The following is a 26,957-nucleotide window of genomic DNA, read 5'->3' as shown; positions in this document are numbered from 1 at the left end:
CGATTAGTTCGTACAAAATTTTAATCATGGTCCTTCAACACATTTAGTATATATATATATATGTGATTTACATATTCTAAAATATAAGCGTAAAATTATCCACAACTGTTATAAGCTAAACAACGATCATTAATTATTAAGTATTTAATTCTATTATTGTTTACTTGTTCGCTAAAAGCATAGCTCTAGCCCTAGTTTTTTAAAATAAATATTAAACTAATATATAATAGTTATTAAGGATATTCTCTATGAATTAATGGTAACGAAAATACCTTAGAAGTTTATCAAGTAAGTAGAAATATGATAAGTTTTGCACCTTCAATTTATATTATGGGTAGCCAAGTAACAAAATCTTATTTATTTATTACACAAAAAAAAACTCTTTAATTTTCAATGTTAGTAAAAATCATGTTTATACCTCTTATGCATTTCATTATAAAAATATATGCATCTAGTATAAAAATTTGAATTCATTCTAATCTTCCTATTACTACAATCTAAGATATCCTTTTCTTTCTTTCTTTTTTCTTTTTTTTCCCTTGTGCAATATCTCTAATGTGATAAAGATATGGTTGAGCCATTAGGGTATATATGTGAATAGAATAACTAAGAAGCAAGCAAGATGCATGTTAGGCTTGTGGAGACATCAAGAAGGGTATGAAATGACCATTAGAAGGGAAGTTAGATAGATGTTAGGCCTCCTAAGACTTCAAAAAAAGTTACAAAGATAACTACTAAAGATTTTTGTATTTGAACTTGTTATATAATTGCTTACTTTAATACCATGCAAAAATTATCTCATTCTCTAAATACTTGAGCTAGTAAAAAGAATAGTGGATTTGTGGTTGGAGCATCTATTATTGCATTAGTTAGCATGTCAATAATTGTTCTCTCAATAAAGATTGCTTGACCAACACATCAACAGATGAAAGAGACAAAGATGAGAAAAAAAAAGAGGGCCATTTTGGAGGAGAGCACTTGGTGGTTAATGTTATATCCAAGGTGATCACTTGATGGTTAATGTGGGTTTCAAATTGTAACCCTATGTTTTTTAATAAAAAAGACCCTAGTATTTACAAGTGAAAAGAAGATCACAAAAGGTCTACCATTGCTTTTAATTTATCCTATTGTTAGTTTGTTTCTCAATAGGTTAAGCTTTTAAGTAACATTTTGATTCTTTCTATAAATTTTAGTTTGTCATCTTAAATATATGATATGCATTATTCATTCATTATCTAATAGTTTAATCTTTTAGATTAACTAATTATCTAATATGGTATCACAATTTGACTTTTTATATATAAGAATTTTTATGCACACATCTTAAATATAATTAGGTGTATATATATATATAAAACTTTATTCGTATTTTTATTGTTTGGTTATAAAATATAATAATTACATTAAATAAATTTATGTTTAATTATTAAAATGTGAAAAAGTATGTTAACTATAACAGAAATCTTACATAAAAATTATAAATAATTTTATCTTTTATTTATTTGTGATAAGATTTTATACATAACTTATTATCTGACTTATCTTATATAAGTATTTAGTTGTAAAATATATTTAAAAAATTCTAAGTCATTAGTAAATATTTTATACACGAAACAAATGCCACCATAAGGTTGCACATCTGAGCTTGCCTTTTTGAAATAATATACCTAGTTTAATTAGCAAGGTTAGCAGTATATAGTCCTCTTAATAAAGCAAAAGAATTAGTCAGTTTATTTATTTGTTTTTTATGGGGAACACAAGATGTTATTATATTTTATCAGTAATGGTATCATATTATGGTTGGGCCAATGGCTTTGTTGTTTGAAAAGAAAACTTCCCATGAGCAGAATAACAACACACACACACACTCATCCACATAGAAAGTGGCTCAGAGTAGAGTGCAAAGGACTTCTTGAGTAATGGATTAAAAAGGCTCTTCACTTTTCTTGAAACCATGCCATGATGGGGTCCTCCATGCTAAACCTATTTCCAGCAACATTCTCCCTCTCTTTCTCTCTCTCTCTCGCATGTCAAAGCAGAAGGGCCTTTTCTCTAAAAGGTTGAGAAAGTTTTCCAAAGTCCATAAAGTTATTAATTAAACATCATGTTGTCTGTAGATGTTTAAATAATGATAAATAGTTGATCACTTGAGTAAAAAAGTTAGTGATACTATCAAAAGATATATTTGCTAATTAATATGATACTGCTTGTTATGATTCTTTTTCTTTCTAATTAACTACTGTGTTCTATATATATATATACTCTATTGTGGTTTAGCTTGACCTGCTACTGATTTTTTTTAAATATCATAATTACACTATATATTTTAAATATCATAATTACTATTAAATCATCTGAACTCTTACAAAAACATAAAAAAGACAAAATAAGATAGTATAATAAAAAATATTATAATATATTATACTTAAAATTTTAAGAAGAAAAGGTATTTTAGCTGTTTTTCATGTTTATTAATTTTAATAATAATTTGTTAGAAATATTCCATTAAAAACTAATCATGGGGAGTTAAATACTTAAATTTATCGCAAATAGAGATAAATTAAAATCATGACAAACTATAAAACTATAATTTATCTATATAACTACTTGCTATTCCCATGATAGTCACAATGTATTAGTTATGTAAACAAAAGATATTAAATGATGAAGAAAATGATGAGATGTGGAGGCCATCACTTACATTGTAGATTGAGATTTTTGGTATAGTTGTATGCTTATCATTATATTTACTGAAACCAAAGCCTCATTTCCTGGGCCAATCCACAACCCTATGGACATGAGACCTTGCATCAAGCTGAATGTCTGTCATCTTGTCTCTCTCTCTCTCTCTCTCTCTCTCTCTCTCTCTCTCTCTCTCTCTCTCTCTCTTCCTCTGTGTGTGTGTGTATATATATATATATATCATTACACTAATAACAAGGAAAAGATTCCATCCCTAGGTTCAAACAAAAGTACCTCACATCCACTATAATATGTCACCCACTACAGTTACAGTATATCATACAAGCTGGACCACTTCAACTTGATGGTCTACATTGGATATTTAAATTTCTTTTAGAGAGAGAAGATTTTTTAAATAGAGTCCTGGTCCATTTCCCTGGTGTTTTTGTTTGTTTCATGGATTAAAAAACACTACTTGGTGGGATGCATGAATGAGAAAGAAGACATGGCTACAACTACAAGCTCCTATATTAAAACTCCTGAAATTAACTTGATTAATTTGGGTCTTATGTGATTTATTATGTGATGTGTGATGACACATATGACCATTTGGGATATATATGAGAATGAGAGATGCCTAACTCTCATCAACACAGGGAAGTTTCCGAGAGAGACCTTTGTCTTCCAGATTTGTCAATGTAGCCCAGCCACCAAAAAAGAGAAGTATTTCGATAATATTATTTCACTCTTTTTTCTTTAAAGCAGATGGATGTTAGGGAACTTGTTTAGCTGCTAAAGGAAATGGAAATCCTACTTCACGACTCATCCTTGCTTCTAATTCAAGCCAATAAATGACTTGTGATCAAGTTAAAGATAGATGAGCTAAGTACCTTGATAATATTTTGTAGGTAATATCATTAGAAAAAAAATATAAAAATCATCGTTATGTAATAACTTAAGCTATTGTGTTATAATACTAAAATGTACTATAATAACAAAATGTACATAGACCGTACTATACAAACATACCAGTGAGCACTGCAAAGCAATCAATCGAATAGTATAAATTAGTGCGCGTATCTAACAATGTAGACCATTTATAGAATCCACATGACTAATGCTCAACCTGATTAGCCTCCTATAAATATGATTAAAATAAGTATATTCAATAATAGAGACCACAATCGACGATCTCTCCCAGATTTTTAACTATAATATCCATCGACTTTTCTAAGTCACTTTCATCCTATGCAATTTTCACTCTTTCTTTTATCCATTTTGGGAGGCCTTCCTACCTTTTAAATTCCAACTCCATTTCCTGTAGTTAAATTGGGCCAATATTGGGCCTTCATCAACTTCGGCCCAATATTTACCTTCTCTTAAGAAATTATACTATTTCTACATTATATATATATATATATATATAAGTTCGATTCCTTAGGATGAGGATGTCAAAGGATGATGCAAGATGGCCCCACCACCGGTCATGACAAGTATTTAAGACGCGGTATGATAACGTTATAGAGTTTTTGACCGAACTAGTCTTGTTCTAAACTTTTTTTTTATTGAAATATATTATTTTTTAAATTTTTATTACATAGGGTCTAATTTACTATAGCTATAATAAAAACGCTGAATTAAATAATATATTTTTTAAATAAAAATGCTGAACTAATTAAAGTTTTATTTGATCTCCGCCGCATCTCGTCCATTATGAATAGCATACACGTGCTTGACAAATTGTCGCACTCGCTTAGAGCGTGCCGCCATACTGCCAACTTGTCCTTGTGCAGCCCTAGCTTGGTTTCCGCCTGGTCTAGGATCATCGGTCTGCCCGGATGTGCCTGCCAGAAGAGCAAGTTTCAGTCGTCGATTCCGAGCTGCGAGAGAGGCTGGTCTTAATGTTGTTCCAGACGAGGCTGGGTAAGTCCTTCAGGAGGTGAAAGATGAGATCCACCTGCCGTACAAATGATTTGAAATTAATTATAAACCTCAAGTGTGAACATGAACTCTTACTCTTAATAGTATAATATATTGTTAATGATAATGGTTTTCTATAAAGTTTCTTTAGATTACCTCTCGAAGGTGGCCATCAATAGCGCCCTTGGAGTCAGGGGCAATGGTCTAGCTGGCATAGACGAGCTCATAGATTAGGCGCTCGATGACTAGGTTCGGTTCAAATTCAATGATGACGGCTAGACATGATTATCGGGCGGGCCGGGCCGGGTTCGGGACGAGCTTTTCGGGCCAATCGGGCTTAAGTATTTGTTCACGGCCCGACCCACTAATCACTCGGGCCGGCCCGGGTTCAAGCTGGGCTATAATAGTCTAGCCCGTTACCGCCCCTCGGCTCGTGAGAGATCGGGCTAGCCGGTCGGGCCGGGCCGGCCCGACCAACCAATCACTCGGCCTAACCCATATTTTAGCTATTTTTAGAATTTTTTTAACTATTAGCTTATTTTTTAAAAAAATATTTATATTCCTCCATTTAAAAAATAATTAAAATAAATTAAAAATTTTTAAAGGTGTGCTTAAAATAATGCAAAACGGTACAATACCAAAATTGTTTACTGTAGCAACGGTAAATTACTGTAGCAGAACGGGCGGGCTACTATAGCAGAACGGGCGGGCCAAACGGGTGGGCTTTCGGGCCGGGTCGGGCGGGCAAAGGGCTGGCCCGTATCGCCCATGGATAGTTCGGGCTCGGGCCGGCACGAGGCAGGCTGAGCCCTTTGATCATGTCTAATGATGGCATTAGCGCCGTCCCCAAACAATGCCCGGCTAACGAGGGAGTCAAGGTGGTCCTCCAACAACCCAAGTGATGATGGTTGACTCGGAGCAGACTGCAAGAACCAGGGCCTCGCGATTGTTCTCGGGCAAGTCCTTGGCTAGGCAGAGCACGATGTTGCTGGTGAAGCATCCTTGTACAACATGAAACGGTTGACGTTGGAGCGCAGGCCAAGTAGCTTGGTGATCTAGTAGTTGGCATCGGGCATGTCGACATCGGAGGTGATGCAGAAGATGACGTAAGATCGGGTCAAGTTTGTCACCTCTAGTTAGGTAGGGGTGGCAAAAAATTGATCCGACCCTATACCCTGACTCTTAATTGGGTTTAGATTTAGTCTAATCAGATTTGGGTCGTAAATGGGTCAACCCGCCTAACCCCTTTAATAATCGGGTTGTGTTCGGGTTTACACCACTGACCCATTTAAATATACTAGTCGAATTAGGTCGGGTCGGGTCAACTCGCCAACCCGCTAAATAAACACACAGGCACACGCACACATACACGCGCATACACACACCCACCCACACACACGCGCGCGCATACACACACACGATATATATATATATATATATATATATATATATATATATATATATATATATATATATATATATATATATATATATATATATTTATATAAACTCTAAACCCTAATAAGTCATTCACCTTCATAGCTTCACTTCACCTGCAGCCGCCTCCCATTCTTCCTTACACAATCATCTCTTGCTTAGGGGTGAAAACGGATAAGATAATGCTCAACCCACATTTGGATCCATATTTTTTGTTCGGATACGAATTCAAAATACGGATATTAGACGAAAATTTTAAATAATATCCCAACTATACAAATACGGATAATTTTGGGATAGATGATCGGATCTTAAACGGATATTGATCAAATTTTAAACGCATTATGATATTTTATTTAGAGATAATTAACATAAAAATATTAAGAATTTCAAAAAAAAATTCTTGCATGTCAAATATGTATAAAATTAGAAAAATTAATTTCTACAAATAATATATAACATATCATTAGTAACAATATCAATATTTACTATTTAAATAAATAAACTAAAAATTGTAAATCATTTAAAAAATATATGGGTAAACGAATATCCGATATTTGTATTTGTATCCGAAAATTATATCCAACCCATATCCGAATTTGTATCCAGATTTCTTTCAAAAATTCTATTCGTATCCGAATCTATATATGGATTAGATAGAAGTTTTTTTATCCAAATCTGATCTGAATTGAGTCGGATAGCCGGTCGGGTCGGAGTTAATCCGACCCGTTTTCACCCCTACTCCCACTCCTACTCTTCCTCACGCCGCCGTCACCCTCACCAGATCTCCTCTTCGCCCCTCTCCTTCCCCGCTGCTTGTTTTCCTCTGGCGACGAACCCCTCGTCCCCTTCACCGGCCACAAGATCAGGCTCTTCTCGCTCCGTCAACACCACCCTTAGCGAGCTCTTGGTTATAGGAGGATGCTTGTAAACTTGACCAAATCCCTTTGGAAAAACAAATAATTCTTGAAAGTTGCTCTCCAATATGTGAAAATAAGGCAGATCTGCTCTTCGATTGGCCTTGATTTAATTTTCTTGAAACAGACACTTCTGCTCTTTCTCGTTTGATCAAGATGTGTAACAGTTGTAGGCTTGTAGATTTCTTCTTGACAGTGATGCTTTATTGAGCGACGTTAGCTCCTTGGTGAAACGGCATCCCGATAAGTTGAGCGTGAGTAGTTTTTAAACCATTTCCCATTGGTGTTTGTTGGCTAATTTTTTGGGGACTAGTTTGTCATTTGTGCTTTTTGATGATGTATTATAGATGGAGACCATGCGAGCAAGCAACAAGTCCTATCTAGCCAAAATAGTGGTGATTACACACAATTATGTGATGAAGCCAATAGATTAATTCAAGTGGAGCTTGGAGATATTGAGCTGCTTCGGGTACTGGACCTCAAAAATCTCGAGCTTTCCGGCGAGATCCCGAGCTCCCTGAGCCAGTGTCGTTTCCTTCTTGAGCTGTGAGTGATTCATTTGCAAACAAATATAACAACTCAAACCAGAAGACCATTTCTTTCACCATTTCTTTGTGCAGGGCTTTGTCTGGCAGTGGATTAGAGAGCCATTGTTGCTGCCTCTATTATTGTCGTAGGGATCTGTGGTGATTGTTATAAACATCCCCCATTGTACTCCCTTTGTTTCTGAAGAGGATCAGAGCTGAGTAGACGTAGTTTTGTTTGTAAAGAATTTATGTTTGTGTATGAAGAATTATACAGATTTGTGTTTGTTAGCAAGAATTGCTATTTAAATAGTATATTTAAATAATATACTATTTATGTAAAATAAATTAATAAATATTGAATTTTATATAGAGTTAATATTAATATGTTATTTGTGTTTATTGGATTGTGTTAACATGTCGTGTTAACACGACGTGTATATTAAACAGATTATACAGGTCATGTCGTGTTACTCGTTTAATAATTAGGTTGTGCTCGTATTAATCAAATGCAACCTGTTTAATAATCGGGTTGTGTTCGTATTAATTAAATATAACTCATTTAATAATCGGGTCGTGTTTGTGTTAGGGTGATGTTCTTCTTAACACGATCGGATTGCCACCTCAATAGTTAGGTGTTCATATTGTGGGTGGAAAAATTGAGAAAAAAGAATCGAGAAGCGGTGTTAGATAGGCAGCCTATGTAAGATCAAACTCATAAGAGTTGATGCAAAGTTTAGGCATCAAAGGAAGATTAGATAATAGAAGACTTGCTAAGACTACTTGGTGAAACAATCTACCAAGTACACTCACATGGATCAACTCATCCCCTGCAGCAGCACATGGAGAATCCTAATCTCCTGCCTAATCTTCCCAACAATCTTCCCCTCTTTCTCGAGCACACAAACCCACTGATTACCCGGCACAAGAAGATGGCATACTACCGGCCCCTTTACCTCCTCCTCCTTTGTCTCCTCCTCCTCCATCCCAAGAATTTGCTCAAAAACCCTAAGTGGGTCTTGGCTGTGAGCTAGGGGATGATGGGGTAGATCGAGTTGAGGACTCGGAAGAGGGTCTTTGATGTTAGGCAACGGTGGTAAAAAATTTTAGAGAAGAAGATTGTTCTCTTCATACTTAAATGCAAAATGAAGTAGATAAATTTTTTTAAACTTTCTTACCTCACTTGATTCACTTGCACAAGATAAGACTACATATATATAGTAGTTTACATGACTCTTAGTTATTATATATAACTCTTTAATTTTTATTATCTAGAGAATCTAAAATATTACTATAATTTAAAGACATAAGAAAAACTAAAAGTCATCTCAAAACCAAAGTATTATTCTTGAATTCTGTACTAGTCAAATAGACTAGCTTAATATTCTAATATCTGAAGAGAGTTTTAAAGAGGATGAATAGAGGTGGAGGAGCTGCACTATATCTTAATATTTAAGCTCCAGCTCAATCTAGCTTCGCACAAACTTGAGCTGAGTTGAGCCTGAATTCAAAACTAAGCTTAAAATTAATTTCAATCATTTTCGGCTCTTGTTTGCACTCCTGCATAGGCTAAGGTAAACGTCTTTTGTACTAAGTCGATTATCAATGGGAAGCTCTCTGGATTTTTGAGCTTTAGTAATTATTTTAAGAGAAAATGATATTTTATCCCTGAATAAGCCTAAATTCATTTCACTATGGTACCATTTTATTTGTACCACTTTACACCGTCATGTTTATATATTCAAATTGAATAAATATCTAATAGTCTAATGAATCATCTCCAGCCACTAGGTATAGAGGGGATCGGAGATGACTAATTAAATAAGAGAACGTTACAATTAACGCTCTATATTTTGACTATATTATAAGTAAAGTCATCTCTTTTTATTATCCTAATATTAGAATCTTATTTGCTAATAAAAATATCAAACCACACCGTACCTTTTCATAGAGAAAATAATTTAACCAATCCATTGGGTTAAGTGGCCATAGAACTAAATGGGACATTAAATCAAAACATCGATTTCTAATAAGATAAAACCAAAGTAAGATTCTAAAAAACTAAAATTATATATATCTATATCGTTTTTCACAAAAGCAGCAAATCTAAAACCATTATTTTTTAACCTCAAAGTTTTATATCAAAGAGAAATAATAATAATAATAATAATAAATATAACAACAATTTCGGAAATATAAAATTCACGTTTTATTTCATCTTGGTGAATACAGAATACTGCATTAGAATATTACGTACTGATTCACTTTACTATCTGGAGTTTATTCATTAATAGTACTGCCAAATTGATACGACGACATTGGGTTTGACTTATAGTGCCAAATTAATCTGAACAGCAAGAATTGAGCACAAGCTAATCCTTTGCTATTAGTTACTCCCACGTCAGCATGCACGCATGCATGCATGCTACCAACTAGTACGTACGTAAACCTCATGCAGCAATTGGGAGGCCATGCAAGACCACGGTCTCCATCGTGAGCCCTGGCCTGAATCCGAACAGCACTCCCCATTCCAACCCTTCTCCAGTGGTGGTCTTCCCTCCCTCCACCGACCTCCTCCGCATCTCATCCATCACGAACAGCACGCAGGCGCTCGACATGTTGCCGTACTCGCTGAGCACGTGTCTCGTCACCGCCATCTTCTCCTTGTGCAGCCCTAGCTTGGTCTCCACCTGGTCCAGGATCGCCCGCCCACCGGGGTGCACCACCCAGAAGATCGAGTTCCAGTCGTTGATGCCAAGTGGCGTGAAGGCGTCGATCAGGCTCTTCTCTATGTTCTTGGATATGAGGTCGGGTACGCTCTTGAGGAGGCGGAAGGTGAGCCCGACCTGTTTGTACCAATAAGTTCGAAATCTTACTAACTTAGGAAAAATAAAATATAAAAATTAGTATATATATAGATGAGCACAAGCAGTTCGAATAAAGTTGTATATATACACTAACAGTTTCAACGCAATCTATAAGAAGTAATAAATTATAGAAAGATGACCTCACGGAGCTGGCCGCCAATGGCGCCGTCAGAATCGGGGAGGATGGTCTGGCTAGCGTAGACGAGTTCGTAGAGGGGGCGCTCGATGGCTAGGTCGGGTTCAGCTCCGACGACGACGGAGCTGGCGCCGTCTCCAAACAACACCTGGCCGACGAGGGTGTCAAGGTTGGCCTCTGATGGAACCCGGAAAAGGGAAACAGTCATCTCACAGCAAACAACAAGAACACGTGCCCCGCGGTTGTTCTCCGCGAGATCCTTCGCGAGGCGGAGCACGGTGCCGCCGGCAAAGCAGCCCTGCTGGTACAACATGAAGCGGTTGACGTTGGAGCGTAGGCCGAGGAGTTTGGTAAGCTTGTAGTCGGCGCCGGGCAGGTCGACGCCGGTGGTGGTGCAGAAGATGAGGTGTGTGATCTTGGACTTGGGCTGCCCCCACTCCTCGATGGCCTTCGTGGCAGCTTCTTTGCCTAGCTTCGGGACTTCTTCCGAGAGGATGTCTTGCCGTGCGTCAAGGGATGGAGCCATGAACGCACAAATGTTGGGGTTCTCCTTTAATATCTCCTCACTCAACTGGAAGTAACGTTTCTTGATCATCGACATGTCGCCTGAAAAATTAATTAATTGATCATGCATGCATGCACGCAATTAATAATGTCAACTGTGAAATGAGAAAATTCCTATAAAAAAAATTTCCAACTTACATATTCTCTTAAACTTCTTCTTGAGCTCGGTGAGATGCTCACTCTTGGTCATGCGAAAGTAGTAGTCTGGGTAGTCGCTTTGGTACACGCAGTTCACAGGCGTGGCGGTGCCGATGGCGAGCACGGTGGCTGCGTGCTTTGCTCCCTGCGCCATTTCTCTCTAACTCGAATCGGTCCGAGTGGCAACTACGATATCTTCAGAGTGCAGTGGAGTTAGGGTGTGTTTGGGTTTTTATAGCCATCGGCTGGGGGGGGGGGGGGGGGTGTAGGGTGGGTGGTGATCATGAAACGGTCGACTTGGAATGTGGGCCGTCACGTTGGACATTTGTGATCGTTCGGGCCGGAAATTCTACTTTAGACTTTCTTTCCGGTGTGACACTGATGGCAAGGTGCACGCGTGGAAAAAACCAATGGTACGACGGGACGACGTGTAAGATGGGGTATACTAAATTCCTTTGTACGTACTAAGCCGGTATATATCTGTACGTACGTAGCTCAGTACTCTAATATTGTTGGGCGTTATTACAATTTGCTTGGCTGATCCCAAACTTTAATTTTGACTAGTTTTATTACTGAACAAGATAGCAACTCAAATATTTAGATCGTTATTTGGACAGGAAAATGATATATATATATATATATAACTTGACTAGATTTGCGAACTGGAGATTAATACCTCTAATTTCTTCCAAAAAAAGTCGTGGAATCTCACGACTGTTGTCACAAAAAGTTTATATTGTCACGTGATATCGAAGAAATCTGGACCTATTTTGTATAGATCTAGAATACAACATGCGATTAGGTAGGATTTCCTCTCATTTCCCTGTTCAACCGATGACTTTCTATATGGTGAGCAAATTATAATTTTCATACACCGTAACAAACTGTTTAAACGTCGAGTAGAACTTATATCGGCATATATGCAAACGCTATGAATGTCCTTGTTGGTAAAGGTTTGTGCCAGTGTTTAATTATTAAGGGCGGGCAAAAGTTCTTTTCCAACCGCTTATACATACCAACAGTAACTCATGTTCTGATGGTTTAAGTGCCATATTTCTTTACCTCTTTATTCACTTCCCGATTGAATTTAGACATGTCATCATAGTAATAGTAGAAAGGTTGCGATAGTCTTCTCAAAGGCAGGCTCTCCCATCTCCTTACCCTTCCTTTGCCTCCAACTGGCTTTCCTTATGAACGGATAGCCCTAGAGGAATGAGCCTACAAGTCGGAAGGAAAGCAAACTAAAAGCTCTACTTACGAGCGTCCCTAACTTGACTTGCTCGAAAGTAGAGCGATTTCCTGACTCAAAAGCCGAAAAAAATTCTACGGACTTGCACAAAACAGGAGGAGTTTTCTTTTCATGGCAAGCTTGAAGAACCTGCAAAAGAGTCCTTGAACTAGACTTGCAACACTGGCTTTCTCTCATTCTTCAAACTAAGACTATGCCAAAGAGTGTTCCAAGGCCACAATAAATATGTTATCTAGCATAAATAGTCATCCACACAAATAATTTAATCAACAATTATAAATGCTAATTAATAATTTTACTATCGATTAATTAAATCGGTTTAAGTTGGATGACCAATATTTATAAATGACAGAAAAACTATATGTGTCGGCGTTTAGATACAAGCTAAGTAAAATATATGTACTAGCATTTACGAAATGTCGGAAGCATAACTTTAGCGGACAGATTTATATGATGCAAAATATTTATATTTTGATATTTAGATATGCCGACAAATATTATTGTCTGATCTGACGTTTAGTAAACGCTAGTAAAAGTATTTTTCACATCCATCATGTTTATATGCTACAGAAGTTTTATGTGCCAACGTATATAAATATTAGTATATGTTGCTTGGCTAGCATATAAATACACCAGGAAAATATTTTAAATTTTTTTTAAATTATAAAAATAAAGATATCAAAACTAATACTTTAAATAACTTGCTGCATCAACATAGCGTCAACGCCATTATTGAATGAACTTCCATCCCAAAATATCTAAAAGAATGGCAAAATAACTAGTCAATCTTCTCATTATAATTTTGACAATTCAATAAAGCATAACAAAGTTTTGGGAGACCTTCCAACCTTTTGAATTCAACTCCATTTCCTGTTATTAAATTGGAACAATACTGGACCTTCATCAACTTCAACCCAATATTTAATTATTTACCTTACTTCTTATATATATATATATATATTTGATACTTGAAATATTGGAAGATTGTCAATGAATTTTCATTATGGAAATGAAAATTGTAATTGTCCTTTCTAGTCAATGGACATGTTTACCAAGTAAGAGGCCAATGCTGTCGTTGGATGGAATTATTAAGTAATCTTTTAGTGCACCTCATTGAGCTCCTACATAAAAACAGGAAAAGAGATTATATTAGAATTAGAAAATAAGCTGGACCTGATAAGAATGTCATCATATACTATATAAATAACAAATTGCATACAAAAACAACTTTATGTAAGGGAGCATTTGATTGCGACTTACAACTAAAAGTCTTTAACTACTAAATATACTCATTTCCACATTTTCAACTACAAAATTTTAACTAAAATGACGGGATATCACATAACCCCATAAAAAATACAGTAGATGCTAGAGTGCACTATAATCGCTTCATTTTGATTAGTTAGGTTAAATTGTGCAAGATAAGTCTTTCTTAGAAGCAAAATTGTCATACAGGTTTCAGGGTAGGGTGCTCTATGTTGGAATTTTTACTAACACAATGTTGAAATTTTTACTGGCAAAACAAAAACACAGAGTTGTTGCTAAAACAAAACAACTTCTTAATATAATAACTCAAAGATACAATACTTTTAAATTACGGAACCACTTAAACTAAAATAACATAACTTCCCACTACTCATGTCTTAACTAAATTTAGGAGAAACTACCCACTACTAATTATATCTAAAGTAAATAACTAACCCAATTACATCACGTCAATTGCTGATCTGGAATACATCTAATCCGGACTAATTTTGTATCAATATTCAACACTCTATGCCTCGGCAAAAAACTGGCACAATGTTTAAAGAGGTTGGTGTTAAATTGGCAATCCATCCAGGCATTTGCTGAAACTTTCACAAATCCTCTCATTTGAGTTTGAACTTAATTAGAAGAAAAAATTAAATGTGTTAGATAAATATTCTTCACATGACGAGACAACAATAACAACAACGTTAGTATATCTGAGCTAAATGATACAATAATGTGCACAAGATAAATTTCAATGTTCTTAACTAGCAATTATGGCATTTGATATCTGCCGTTGTACAAATTATCTAGGAAATTCCTCAGGATAGAAGTTCATTAGAAAAGGTACTTAAATGTTACGCTAAATCTTCGTGCTATAATGATTAGTTAGAATGATGTACCTTGTAGCTGCAGCTATAGTATCCTGCAGCATACCCACCTATAAGCAGATCATAGAAATGTAACCATGTTACTGCTATGCGATCAGAATAGATAAGTAATACAATGTAAATCTACCATATTTCAAACATAAAGTATGAACAGACCTGCAAATATATGACTAAAACTGCAAAGAAATATGTCCTCTGGTAGAGGAGTAATAACTTGTCTTTCCCCCAACATTTCTATCAATATCAGATATGGATAAAGTTCCACCAGGGACGTACTTTGTGTGCAGCTAGCTGTAAATCTACACTAGCAAATCGTATTTGCAGAAGAAAGTGCATTGATATTTTTTTATTGATCATATGAAACATGAAAATAAACCATTATTAGTTGTTTGTCCAGTAAGACATAAAGACTGAGCAAAACATTGTTAGAGATAAAAAAATCATGGGATTCCAGCATTCAAGCCCATCCAGAAATAGAGATTTTAATGTCATAGCAGTTTATGCTTGTGTAAACGATAGTTGGAATAATGAAAGAAGATAAAATATACAAATACAAACATTGTATATCCTCTATTTTTAATAAATTTCTTCTTTTTAAGTTCTCTAAGATGATTGATGAAAATAGAAGAAAATGGAAAAATAATGAGATGAAAAATAAGGCAGAAGAATGAGAGAAAGAAGATGGAAACAGAAAAATAATAGGAGATAGATATCTAGAAAATCAAGCTAAAGAAAAGGACACATAAGTTTTTTTTTTAGTTTGTTATGCCTAAATTAGTAAATAAGGTAAATGAGGTAATTAGACATGATAGTCTTTTTTTAATTTGTTAAGACTAAATAAATAAAAAGTGTTCAAAAATACTAATTAAAAAACTTATGTTGTTCCAGTCGTCGATGCCAAAAGATCGAGCTCCAGTCGTCGATGCCAAGCTGCGCGAAGGCGTCGGTGAGGCTCGTCTCGATGTTGTTCGAGATGACGCTGGGCACGTCCTTGAGGAGGTGGAAGGTGAGACCCTTCTATAGTACAAGCAATTTGAAATTAATTATAAACCTCAAGTGTGCATATGAACTGGAGGAAGTATACTATATTATTATGATAATAAAACAAAGCAAAAAAAGTAATGTTATATTTTTATAAATTTTCTTTAGATGACCTCTCGAAGGTGGCCGTCAATGGCGCCCTTGGAGTCCAGGGCGATGGTCTGGCTGGTGTAGACGAGTTAGTAGATCGGGAGCTCCACGGCTAGATCGGGGTCAGATTCGACGACGACAGCGCTGGCGCCATCCTCAAACAATGCCTGACCGATGAGGGAGTCAGGTGGTCCTCCGACGGCCCCCGGAAAGTCAAGACGATCGACTCGGAGCACACCGCAAGAACCGGCGCCCCGCGGTTGTTCTCGGCCAAGTCCTTGGCGAGGCGGAGCACGGTGTCGCCGGCGAAGCATCCCTTCTGGTACAACATGAAGCGGTTGACGCTGGAGCGCAGGCCGAGCAGCTTGGTGATCTGGTAGTCGACGCCTGAGGTGGTGCAGAATGCAGAAGATGACGTGGGTGATTTTGGCTTGGACTGTCCCCACTCGTTGATGGCCTTCACCGCCGCCTCTGCCCCTAGCCTTGGGACCTCTTCCACGACGATGTCTTCCGAGAGTTGAGGGATGTTCCCCTGAACTCGCACATGTTCGGGTTTGCCTTTAATACATTGTCAGTTAAATGCATGTGACGCTTCCTAATTGTAATAACCCAAATAAGGTAAAAAAAAAAATTATGGGCACTACGCGACCGGCCACATTGTGCCCATGCAAGCTGCTCACACAGCTTGCGTGGTGGGGCGCCACGCGCCCGCGGCTACTGCCGCAGCCAACCGGCCCGGCAGGCCCCGGCCGCTGCTACCTCTCCTCCACCGCTTTCTCTCTCTCTCTCTCTCTCTCTCTCTCTCCCTCTCGGCCACCCTCTCACTCTACTCTCTTTCTATACCGACACCTTCCCTGGAGCCGCCGCCGCCGCGGGTGAGACCTCTCACTCCCCCCTCTCTCTCTCTCTCTCTCTCTCTCTCTCTCTCTCTCTCTCTCTCTCTCTCTCTTGCCCGAGGTCGGGCTCGTCGGAGCCGAGCCGCCGGCGAGAGGCCGGCCACTAGTTGGCCAACAGCGGCCGGTGCCCTCCTCGTCGGCCCGAGTCCGCACCTCCCTCCTCTTCTTCTCTTCTCTTCTTCTTCGTCCTTCTTCTTCCTTCTTCCTTTCTTCTTCTTCTTCCTCAGCTGCTTCTTCTCTTCTTATTTTCTGCAACTGGCGCGGCCCAGCACTGTAGCAGGCCAGTGCTGGGCCAAGCCCAGCACTAGTACTAGTGATCACTTATTTTTTTTTGTTAATTTTTATATTTTTATTTTTATCTATAATTAAAAATCTAACTAGTTATAAAGATAAGCAAAAATTCTAAAACCTTCTAAATCATTATATATTACATGAACGGATTTTAATTAGATAAACGGCTAACATCATACTACTTAAATAATTTCAGATTCCGACCCCCCTGTTTAAGACCCCGTGGACTAAGCTATTGAGGCTTGATAATGGTCGTAGCAACGTGAACGAGTGGTTGTTTGGTAATTGCAGTGATGGTGAGTAGTTTTATCCCTTAGACGTCTTTTTCAAATTAGGATATATTATATCTTATGTATATGCATGTTTTGGCCTCCAGCATGATTATATGACTTTATCTAGAGATGATTACAATCGAGCATATTTTATCATGCATCTGATTAGGTTGATCTGGAATATGAGCACATTGGTGATATATAGAGATCATGAGAGATGATTATACTATTATAATGTTATGTCTAGTTGATATGTAGCATGAGTATGCATGTAATAGATTAGCTTGAGTATACATGTGTTGACTACATGATCGGAGACTATATTGCATTATTTTTCTTGATTCCTACTCCACCTAAATTCCTGCTATGCATTTGACTTGTTATTGTACTGGATATATGCATATGATTTGTCATTTAGAAGAAAAGCATGAAATATGATTGATAAGGTAGTTGATAGAAAACGTGAGGATACCCGAGTGGGCGCGAGGGTTAGGACACGCTTGGTGAATGATTGATCGCTCGACATAGTCACGATCCTGTTGGTCTTACGAACGAGATCATTAGTTTGTGTGCGCAGCAGACATTCGGACACATGTCGTTTGCTAGGGCATATGTGGCGAGTTATCCTCACGAGATTTCTATCAGCTAGAAGGGTGTTCGGTCTGGATGGATGTTGATACCCTTCGCGGATGGTAGGGTATGATTATATTTGAGATACTCCTTGCGGATGGCAGAGTATGCTTTGAGCCTCCGGGCATGATGTTGAGACCGGGTACCAGGTGTTGACTATGCACAGTGATCTAGTATGATGATGACATATAGAGATGATATTGATGACTAAGATGTTGAGAACTACATATGATTTTCTTTTCATCTGAATACCTGATTATCAAATGTTTAATTTACACCATATATGGTTGCATTTAATATCATAACATGGTCATAGACGGCATGTATCATGTGTCATATTTGAGAGAGTTATGATGATACTATGACATGGAGATTTGTTTACTTATTGTCGAGGATTATATATTTTTATCAGTTATGACATGTTATCTATATTTTAATTATATATTATTGAGGTTAAATTCATACTCTCATTCATAACATTATGCTATTTCTGATTCATATTATTCCAGTACATGATTTACTCTTTGTTTGGCTTCACTGATTCGGAGTAAGGTTTATTCACTGAGCCTTTAGCTCATGACTCTCTTTGTTTTCTCCTTTCCAACAACCCAGGTGAATGAAGGGAGTAGGATACTCTCTTAAAGACCTTCCCGGTGAGTGAGGAGTAGAGTGTGGTTAGTGTTATATGCTAGATGATTTATCTTATCTGATGTATTAGTGGACATCCTCCAAAATGTGTATGTATCATTGTCTTATATTTTAGCAGGTGACTTTATACTTGTATAATTATGTATATACCACTGTTGTGTATATGTGGTTGTGAAAAGCTCTTGATGATGTGTTGTGGCCTGTGTGGGGCCCAAATAGGGTTATCTGTATATGTTGATAGTTAGACTTGAGTTATTCTTAGTTTAGATGTTGTGGATAAAATTATGAGGTTGATATAGGTTTATTTGATTGTCAGTAGCTAACCAATGGTCAGGTGCCATGCATGTGCCATGTAGGCTTTTGCCATGCACGTGTTTAGGGTTTGGGTGTCACACTAATCATTGACTTCTCGCCTAAAAAAAAAAATCCCATGCGTACTCGCAGGTACGCATTAAATTTCATGAGCCCCATTTTTGCTATTCTGCTCCTCCTTGTATGTAACACAAAAACTAACATAAGTTCTTAAATTTATTGTTGAGGTCGGTGAGATGTTCGCTGTTGGTCATGCAAAAGTAGTAGTCGGCGTAGTTGCTCTGGTACACGATGTCCCGCAAGGCAGTGCCGATGGCGAGCACTGCGGTGGGGCTGTCTCCAAAAATTGCCGCGCCTGACTAGGGAGTTAGTTGTTACATGATTTTGTTGAAGTCTATCTCCTATATTTACGTGGGTAGTTATAACAACCACCTGGTGTGAATGTTGCTTGGTTTTATCCCTATTTAAACCATGTAAACTCTCTGTATTAGGATGATTGATTAGTAAAGTAATTGACTAGTGATCACTGACGTAGGCATATTGCTGAACCACATTAAATTTCAGTGTCTCTACTTTATTTATTTTATTATTTGATCTGTGAAGTGTGATCTACAACAATTGGTATCAGAGTGAGGTTGCTCGTCACCTTGCACGGATCTGTTCGTGTGTTGCGATGGCTTCTACCCGGTTTGAGATGCCGAAGTTCGATGATTCGAACTACCCGCTTTGGAAGTTAAAGATGAACATGATTCTGATAAAAGAGGGATGTGCAATCGCAATAGAAGGTATAGACAATAAACCCGAAGATATGAGGAAGAGGAAATAGTTTCTCTTTTATTTTGTTCGATGCCAGATTCATGGGATGTGTTGATAATGAATCTCTCTAACACCAAGGATCTCACTATGGAGTCTGTTGTTTCTATGTTTCTATCTGAAGAATCTCGAAGGAAATCCGGTACGAGTTCTACAGGAAATGCGATGATGGTAAGGGGTAGATCCATAGAATATGTATCAAGTGGAAAGGACAAATCAAGGTCCAAATTAAAGGGGCATAAGAATATAAAGTGCTGGAATTGTCAAAAGAAAGGCCATCTACGTAAAGACTACAAACATCGTAAAATAAGTCATGTTCCAGGTTTACGAAAAAGTCTCTTGTCTTTGGAAAAGTTTGATCAGGAAGGTTACAAATTTTCTAGAGAGAAAGGCAAGGTAAGAATTACAAAAGGTGCACTCATTGTTGCTAAAGGGGAATTACATGGGAACTTATATCGGTTGGTTGGAGATACCGTGATCGGTGATGTTATTATGGCCAATGCAGTGATAGATTCAGCTATGATATGGCATAGACGACTGGGGCACATGAGTGAGCATGGGCTAAAAGTACTCCTAAACCAAAACTTGCTTCCTGGTTTAAAATCTACAAAATTAGATTTTTGCAAAGATTGCTTATTTGGAAAGCACCATAGAGCTAGTTTCCATTTGTCAATTGCTAGAACTAAAGATTTGTTGGGACTTATTCATTCTGATAGATGGGAATCTCCTGTCAAATCTATGGGTGGTGCATGCTATTTTCTATCTTTAATTGATGATTTTTTCAGAAAAGTGTGGGTATATATGCTGAAAAGGAAATCTGATACCTTTCCATGTTTCAAAAATTTTAAAGTTTTAGTTGAAAATAAGACAGGAAAGAGGATTAAGTGTCTCAGAACTGATAATGGAGGTGAATTTACCTCAAATGAGTTTAGAAATTTTGGTAGTGAGCATGACATAAATAGGCAATATACTGTTCCTGGCACTCGACAACAAAATGGGGGTAAAGGAGCGCATGAATCGCACTCTCATGGAATGGGCCAAAAGTATGTTGAGTGGAGCCGGACTTGGGCAAGAATTTTGGGAAGAAGCAGTCCAAACAACATGTTATTTTGTGAATCGCTCTCCTACTACTGCTCGTGAATTCAAGGTTGCAATCTGTAGTAACATTGTCGACTACCGAAGTTGAGTACATGGCGGCCACACATGCAGCTAAAGAGATTGCTTGAAGACTTTGGTGTCTATGAGAAGAAAGTGGTCAAATAATGTGATAGTTAGAGTGCATTATGTTTGATAAGAAATCCTGTATACCATGCTCGCAGAAACATATTGATGTTCAATACTATTTTGTACGTGATGTTGTGGAAGAATAAAAAGTTTCAGTGCAGAAGATCCATACCAACAATAATATTGCAGATTGATGACTAAGCCTATTACAAGGGAGAAATTTGTTTGGTGCAGAATTTCTCTTGGGCTTGTGGTTACTTGATAATGGTAACCTATAGGGCAGATGATCAACATGTGTTGTTTGCATGGATTGAAGAGACTAGTCTTCAAGTGGGAGTTTGTTACGTGGTTTTGTTGAAGTCTATCGCTTATACTTACATGAATAGTTATAAACAACCACCCGGTGTGGATATGGCTTGAGTTTATTCCTATTTAAACCATGTAAACTCTTTGTATTAGAATGATTAATTAGTAAAGTAATTGACTAGTGATCGGCTGCCCGTGGATCGTAGGCATATTGTCCAACCACGTTAAATCTCGGTGTCTCTACTTTGTTTATTTTATTCCTTGATCTGTGTGTGGTGTGATCTACAACATCAATGTGGCCCTCGGACGGCCCCTGGAAAGTCATGATGGTCGACTCGGAGCACACCCCAAGAACCCACGAGCGCCCCGCGGTTGTTCTCGGCCAAGTCCTTCGCGAGGTGGATCATGGTGCCGCCGCCGGAGCATCCCTGCTGGTACAAGATGAAGCAATTGACGTTGGAGCTCAGGCCGAGTTGCTTGGTGATCTGGTAGTCGGCGCCGGGCATGTCGACGCGGGAGGTGGTGCAGAAGATGACGTGGGTAATTTTGGACTTGGGTTGCCCCCGCTCCTTGATGGCCTTCACCACCGCGTCTGTCCCTAGCCTTGGGACCTCTTCCACGACGATGTCTTGCCGAGCGTTGAGGGATATTGTTCTCCTGAACTCGCACATGTTCGGATTTGCCTTTAATTGTTGGAATTTTTACTGGAAATAGACAAAAACACAGAGTTTTTGCTGAAACGAAAACTTCTTAATACAATGACTCTAAGATACAATATTTTTTTTTAATTACAGAACCACTTATGCTGAAATAACATAACTTCCCACTACCCATGTCTTAACTAAATTTAGGAGAAACTACCCACTACTAGTTATATCTAAAGTAAATAACTAACCCAATTACATCACGTCAATTGCTGATCTGGAATACATCTAATCCGAACTAATTTTGTATCAATATTCAACACTCCCCTTGATGCAAAATTCCTAACTCCAAGTGCCGATCTAAATAGTTCAAATTTGCCTCGTGCTAATGCCTTTGTAAGTATGTCCGCCGCCCGCTTGTATCGTATTGATGTATCTTATCTCAACATCACCATTCGCCACAAGGTCACGAATGAAATGCACACGGATGTCGATATGCTTGGTTCTTCCATGAAATGCTGGATTCTCCGTCATTGCTATTGCTGATTGGTTGTCACAAAATATCACCGTAGGCTGCTGCTGTTCTTGCTCAAAACTAGCAAGTATGCGTCTCAACCAAACTGCTTGGGTTGCTGCTGAACTGACTGCTGAATATTCTGCCTCAGAGGTTGACAATGCCACTGTTGCTTGCTTCTTTGAACTCCATGAAACTGCACTTGTGCCGAGAGTAAACAAGTGTCCTGAAGTGCTCTTTCGATCCTCTGCACATCCTGCCCAATCACTGTCACTGTAGCCAATCAGATTGAAATTTTTCGAGCTTCCATACCATACACCATAGTCTGTTGTACCTGCAATATAATTCAAAATTCTTTTGGCTGTGCCAAAGTGATGCTTTGTAGGGTTTTGCATGTGCCTTGAGACCACTCCAACTGCATAGGAAATATCGGGTCTTGTGTGAGTCAAATACATCAATCCTCCAATTAGGCTTCTGTATCTAGTTGCATTAGCTGAACCTGAGCCATCATCCTTTTCTAACTTTTCATTCACATTCATAGGTGTTGATGCTATTTTATCTTCTGTAACCCCAAACTTCTTTAACAAATCACATGCATACTTCCTTTGTGATACAAAGATGCTACCTTTCTCTTGCTCTACTTCTAAACCAAGGAAATAATGTAACAAACCCAAATCTAACATTTCAAACCGCCGCTTCATGCTGCTTTTGAATTGTTCCACCAGTTCCTCATTAGTGCCCATATAAATCATATCATCAACATACAAACATACAATCAATAGACCATCTTTTCCTTTCTTCTTAATATATAGATTAGGCTCACTTTTACTTCTTTCAAACCCAGAATTTATAAAATAAGAATCAATTTTGTTGTACCACGCTCGTGGTGCCTGTTTTAATCCATACAACGCCTTTGCTAGTTTGTACACCCAATCTTCTTTACCCTTGATTTCAAATCCTTTAGGCTGCTCGACATACACTTCTTCTAATAGTTCTCCATTGAGAAAGGCTGATTTTACATCAAATTGGTAGACTGGTTTCTTCAATTGAGCTGAAAGTGCCAACAACAACCTCACTGTCTCAAATCGGGCCACAGGAGAAAAAGTTTCTTCATAATCTATGCCATATTCTTGTGCATAACCCTTTGCCACAAGCCTGGCTTTGAACTTTTGAACACTTCCATCTGTACCAAATTTAGTTTTGAAAACCCATTTTAAACCAATAACATTTTTACCTTCAGGAAGCTTCACCAAATGCCAAGTTCTGTTTTTCTCAATCGATTGTATTTCTTCTTGCATTGCATTGCACCACTCTTGCTTTTCTGATGCTTCTTCATACGTTGTGGGATCTGCAACAAGGAGTACTTGAGTGGTTTCATACAATTCTTGAACTGTTTTAAACTTCCTTGGTCGCATTTCGGGCATTGCATCATCAGTCGTACAACTAGAGCTGTTGCTGATATGTTGGTTGTGTGTTTGATCTTGTGCCACTGTCTCTTCATTTTCTTCTACTGTTTCTTCAACTTGAATTTGTTGTACAACACTCTCCCACTGCCAACTTGCTTCTTCATCGAATAATACATTTCTACTCACAACAATTTTACCATTTCCTGGATTGTATAGCCGATACCCTTTGGATTGTGTACAATACCCGATGAAAAGGAATTTTTCAGATTTGTTATCAAGCTTCGTTCTCTTTTGTGGATTGATTAGTGCATAGGCTATACTCCCAAATACCCTTAAATGACTTACTGCAGGTTTCCTCTCAAACCATGCCTCAAATGGGGTTTTATTCATAACAGCTTTTGTGGGTGAGATATTCAAAATATACACAGCAGTTGCCACTGCTTCAGCCCAGAATTTGTTTGGTAACATCTTGCATTTTAACATACTTCTTCCCATCTCCACCACCGTTCTATTCTTTCTTTCAGCAACTCCGTTTTGCTCGGGTGTATATGGAGTGGTTAACTCATGATGTATCCCTTCAATTTCACAGAAATTAATAAATTCTTTTGAGAGAAACTCACCTCCTCGATCTGTTCTTAACACCTTCAACTTCTTTTCAGATTGCTTCTCTACAAGACTTTTAAACACTTTGAAATTACTGAATGCTTCTCCTTTGCTTTGCAAGAAATACACCCAACTCATTCTACTATAATCATCTGTGAAAAGGAGAAAATATTTGCTACCTCCCAGTGATTCGGTTTGCATTGGACCACACAAATCTGCATGAACCAACTCAAGCACTTGTGTTGCTCTCATAGCTTGACCTTCTGGAAATGAAAACTTGGCTTGTTTACCCAGTATACACCCTTCACAAACACCTACTTGCTTGATTTCGGGTAAGCCATACACCATTTCTTTTTGATTCAACAGTTTCAGACCATTGATATTTAAATGACCATATCTAAGATGCCATAACTCAGATTGATTTAAAACGGTTGCAGTCATTGCTCTTTTCTCTATATTTGAAACCTCCAAAGGAAACAATTTATTGATTGTCATGTTCACCTCTACCAAGACCTGATTTTTGGATTTCATTACACAAGATTTTCCTTCAAACACAATTGAATAACCATTATCCATTAACTGCCCAATACTCAACAGATTTTGTGTCAAATCTGGGATAAAATAAACGTTGTGCAAATATCTCATACCAGTTTTTGTGTGGACTGCTACTGTGCCCTTCCCTTCAACTTGAATCATCTTGTCATCACCAAGCCTGACCTTCAACTTGTATGTTTCATCTAGTTCTTCGAACAACTGTTTGTAGCCTGTCATGTGATTTGAACATCCACTGTCCAGGAACCAAATACTGCTTGCATCAACTTTGTCACTTGTACTGCTAGCCATGAAGAGTGTTGGTTGTGCATCCTCCTCTTCTGCATAATAGGCCTGAGTTTCATCTCTTTGCTTCTTGTAACACTCATCGATAGTGCCCAAATTTGTTGCGTAGTAGCACCGAATGTCCTTCTTGAATTCATCATAGGTAGGGGTGTTTTCGGTTGTGTTGCTTCGCCTCTACCTCTTCCTCTTCCGAAATTGCCTCTGCCTTTGCCTCTTCTACCCTCGCCACTGCCTCTTGATGTCTCACCCTGAGTGTAGAATGCCTTCTCATCGCCTTCATCTTCTGACTTTGACAGCCTTGCTTCATGAGTCTGTAGTGACCCCATGAGTTCATCAAAGGTGTAGGTATCTAGATCTTTAGACTCTTCTATTGCTGCGACGACATGATCAAACTTGGGTGTTAGGCTCCTCAACACTTTCATCACAACTGTCTTCTCTACCATGGTGTCTCCAAATGTTCGAATTTGGTTGACAATGGTTGTTACTCTAGACAGAAAAATCTGCACTGATTCTCCTGTTTGCATTTGCAGTGTCTCGAAATCTCGTCGTAAGCCTTGCAATTTGATTGTCATAACTCGTGAACTTCCTTGAAATGCTGTTTTCAGGGTTGTCCATGCCTCCTGTGCACTGGTTGCTGCAGCAATTTTTGAGAAGATTGTATCATGCACTGCTTGTTGGATGAAGAGCAGCGCTCTTGCATCTCTCTTCGTGGTTTCTTGTGGATTGGGATCTGGATTGGGAACTCCTTTGTCAACCAAGTCCCACAGACCATGAGATTTGAACAAGGTTGACATCTTGATGCTCCAAAACTCATAATTCTCTCCTTTGAAGATCGGAACTGCTGGTTGCGTCACGTTCATCATGATGTTTGTTGTTTCCGCCATTGAAAACGCCCCAAGTATCTTACTGCTCGATACCAAAAATGTTGGAATTTTTACTGAAATAGACAAAAACACAGAGTTTTTGCTGAAACGAAAACTTCTTAATACAATGACTCTAAGATACAATATTTTTTTTTAATTACAGAACCACTCAAGCTGAAATAACATAACTTCCCACTACCCATGTCTTAACTAAATTTAGGAGAAACTACCCACTACTAGTTATATCTAAAGTAAATAACTAACCCAATTACATCACGTCAATTGCTGATCTGGAATACATCTAATCCGAACTAATTTTGTATCAATATTCAACATTAATATGTCGGCAGTTAAATGCATGTGACGCTTCCTAATCATCGACTTCTCGCCTGAAAAGAAAAATTAATCCCATGCATCCATGCGTAGTTGCAGGTACGCATTAATTTTCATGAGCGCCATTTTTGCTATTTGGCCCCTCCTTGTCTGTAAAATTGGTATGTAACATAAAAACTTACATAAGTTCTTAAATTTATTCTTGAGGTCGATGAGATGTTCGCTGTTTGTCATGCGAAAGTAGTAGTCGGCATAGTCGCTCTGGTACACGATGTTGTCCGGCAAGGCAGTGCCGATGGCGAGCACCGTGGCGGGGCCGTTCGCTCTCTGCGCCTTCCTGAGCTCCTCCGCTGTCGCCATTGCTCTCTAAGTCGGTCCGAGTCGGAAGTACGATTCCGAAGGTAGCGGGATAGAAGAGGAAGGAGAAAAAGATGTAAGAGGGATATTCGATATTGTTGGAGTTAAACGATGGGTGTGTTTGGGTATTTATAGCTTCCGCCAGGAATGAACAGGTCCACTTGTACTTCGGAACGTGTTGGACTTTTAAGAATTTCCGACGTAGCACCGTGGTTACGTGCTCGCGTGGGTATGCAAAAAATCGATAATGTCAACAGATGGCAGTGTTAGATAGGCTAAACTAAAAGTCCTTCGTCTAAGCCGAC

At 38.2% G+C, this 26,957-nt stretch overlaps 1 protein-coding gene and 2 pseudogenes across 1 annotated transcript; all 3 read right to left on the bottom strand.

Moving 5' to 3' along the window:
- Positions 1-4,319: 4,319 nt before the first annotated feature.
- Positions 4,320-5,890, bottom strand: LOC140797678 (chalcone synthase 1-like; annotated as a pseudogene).
- Positions 5,891-9,665: 3,775 nt separating this feature from the next.
- LOC140797294 (chalcone synthase-like) lies at positions 9,666-11,399 on the bottom strand. The gene is made up of 3 exons (XM_073150630.1): positions 11,186-11,399; positions 10,488-11,089; positions 9,666-10,326 (listed from the first exon to the last, which is right to left on the bottom strand). The coding sequence occupies exons 1-3, from the start codon at positions 11,337-11,339 to the stop codon at positions 9,931-9,933; spliced, it is 1,152 nt and encodes a 383-aa protein (XP_073006731.1). The 5' UTR covers positions 11,340-11,399; the 3' UTR covers positions 9,666-9,930.
- A 4,034-nt stretch (positions 11,400-15,433) lies between these two features.
- On the bottom strand, positions 15,434-26,735 carry LOC140797677 (chalcone synthase 2-like; annotated as a pseudogene).
- Between the last annotated feature and the right edge of the window lie 222 nt (positions 26,736-26,957).

The sequence above is a fragment of the Typha latifolia genome, chromosome 11 (assembly GCF_019914945.1).
Source record: "Typha latifolia isolate L0001 chromosome 11, TyphaL0001v2, whole genome shotgun sequence".
NCBI lineage: Eukaryota > Viridiplantae > Streptophyta > Magnoliopsida > Poales > Typhaceae > Typha > Typha latifolia.
The sequence above is the reverse complement of the archived record's forward strand: the minus strand, read 5'-3'. Positions and strand labels throughout refer to the sequence as shown.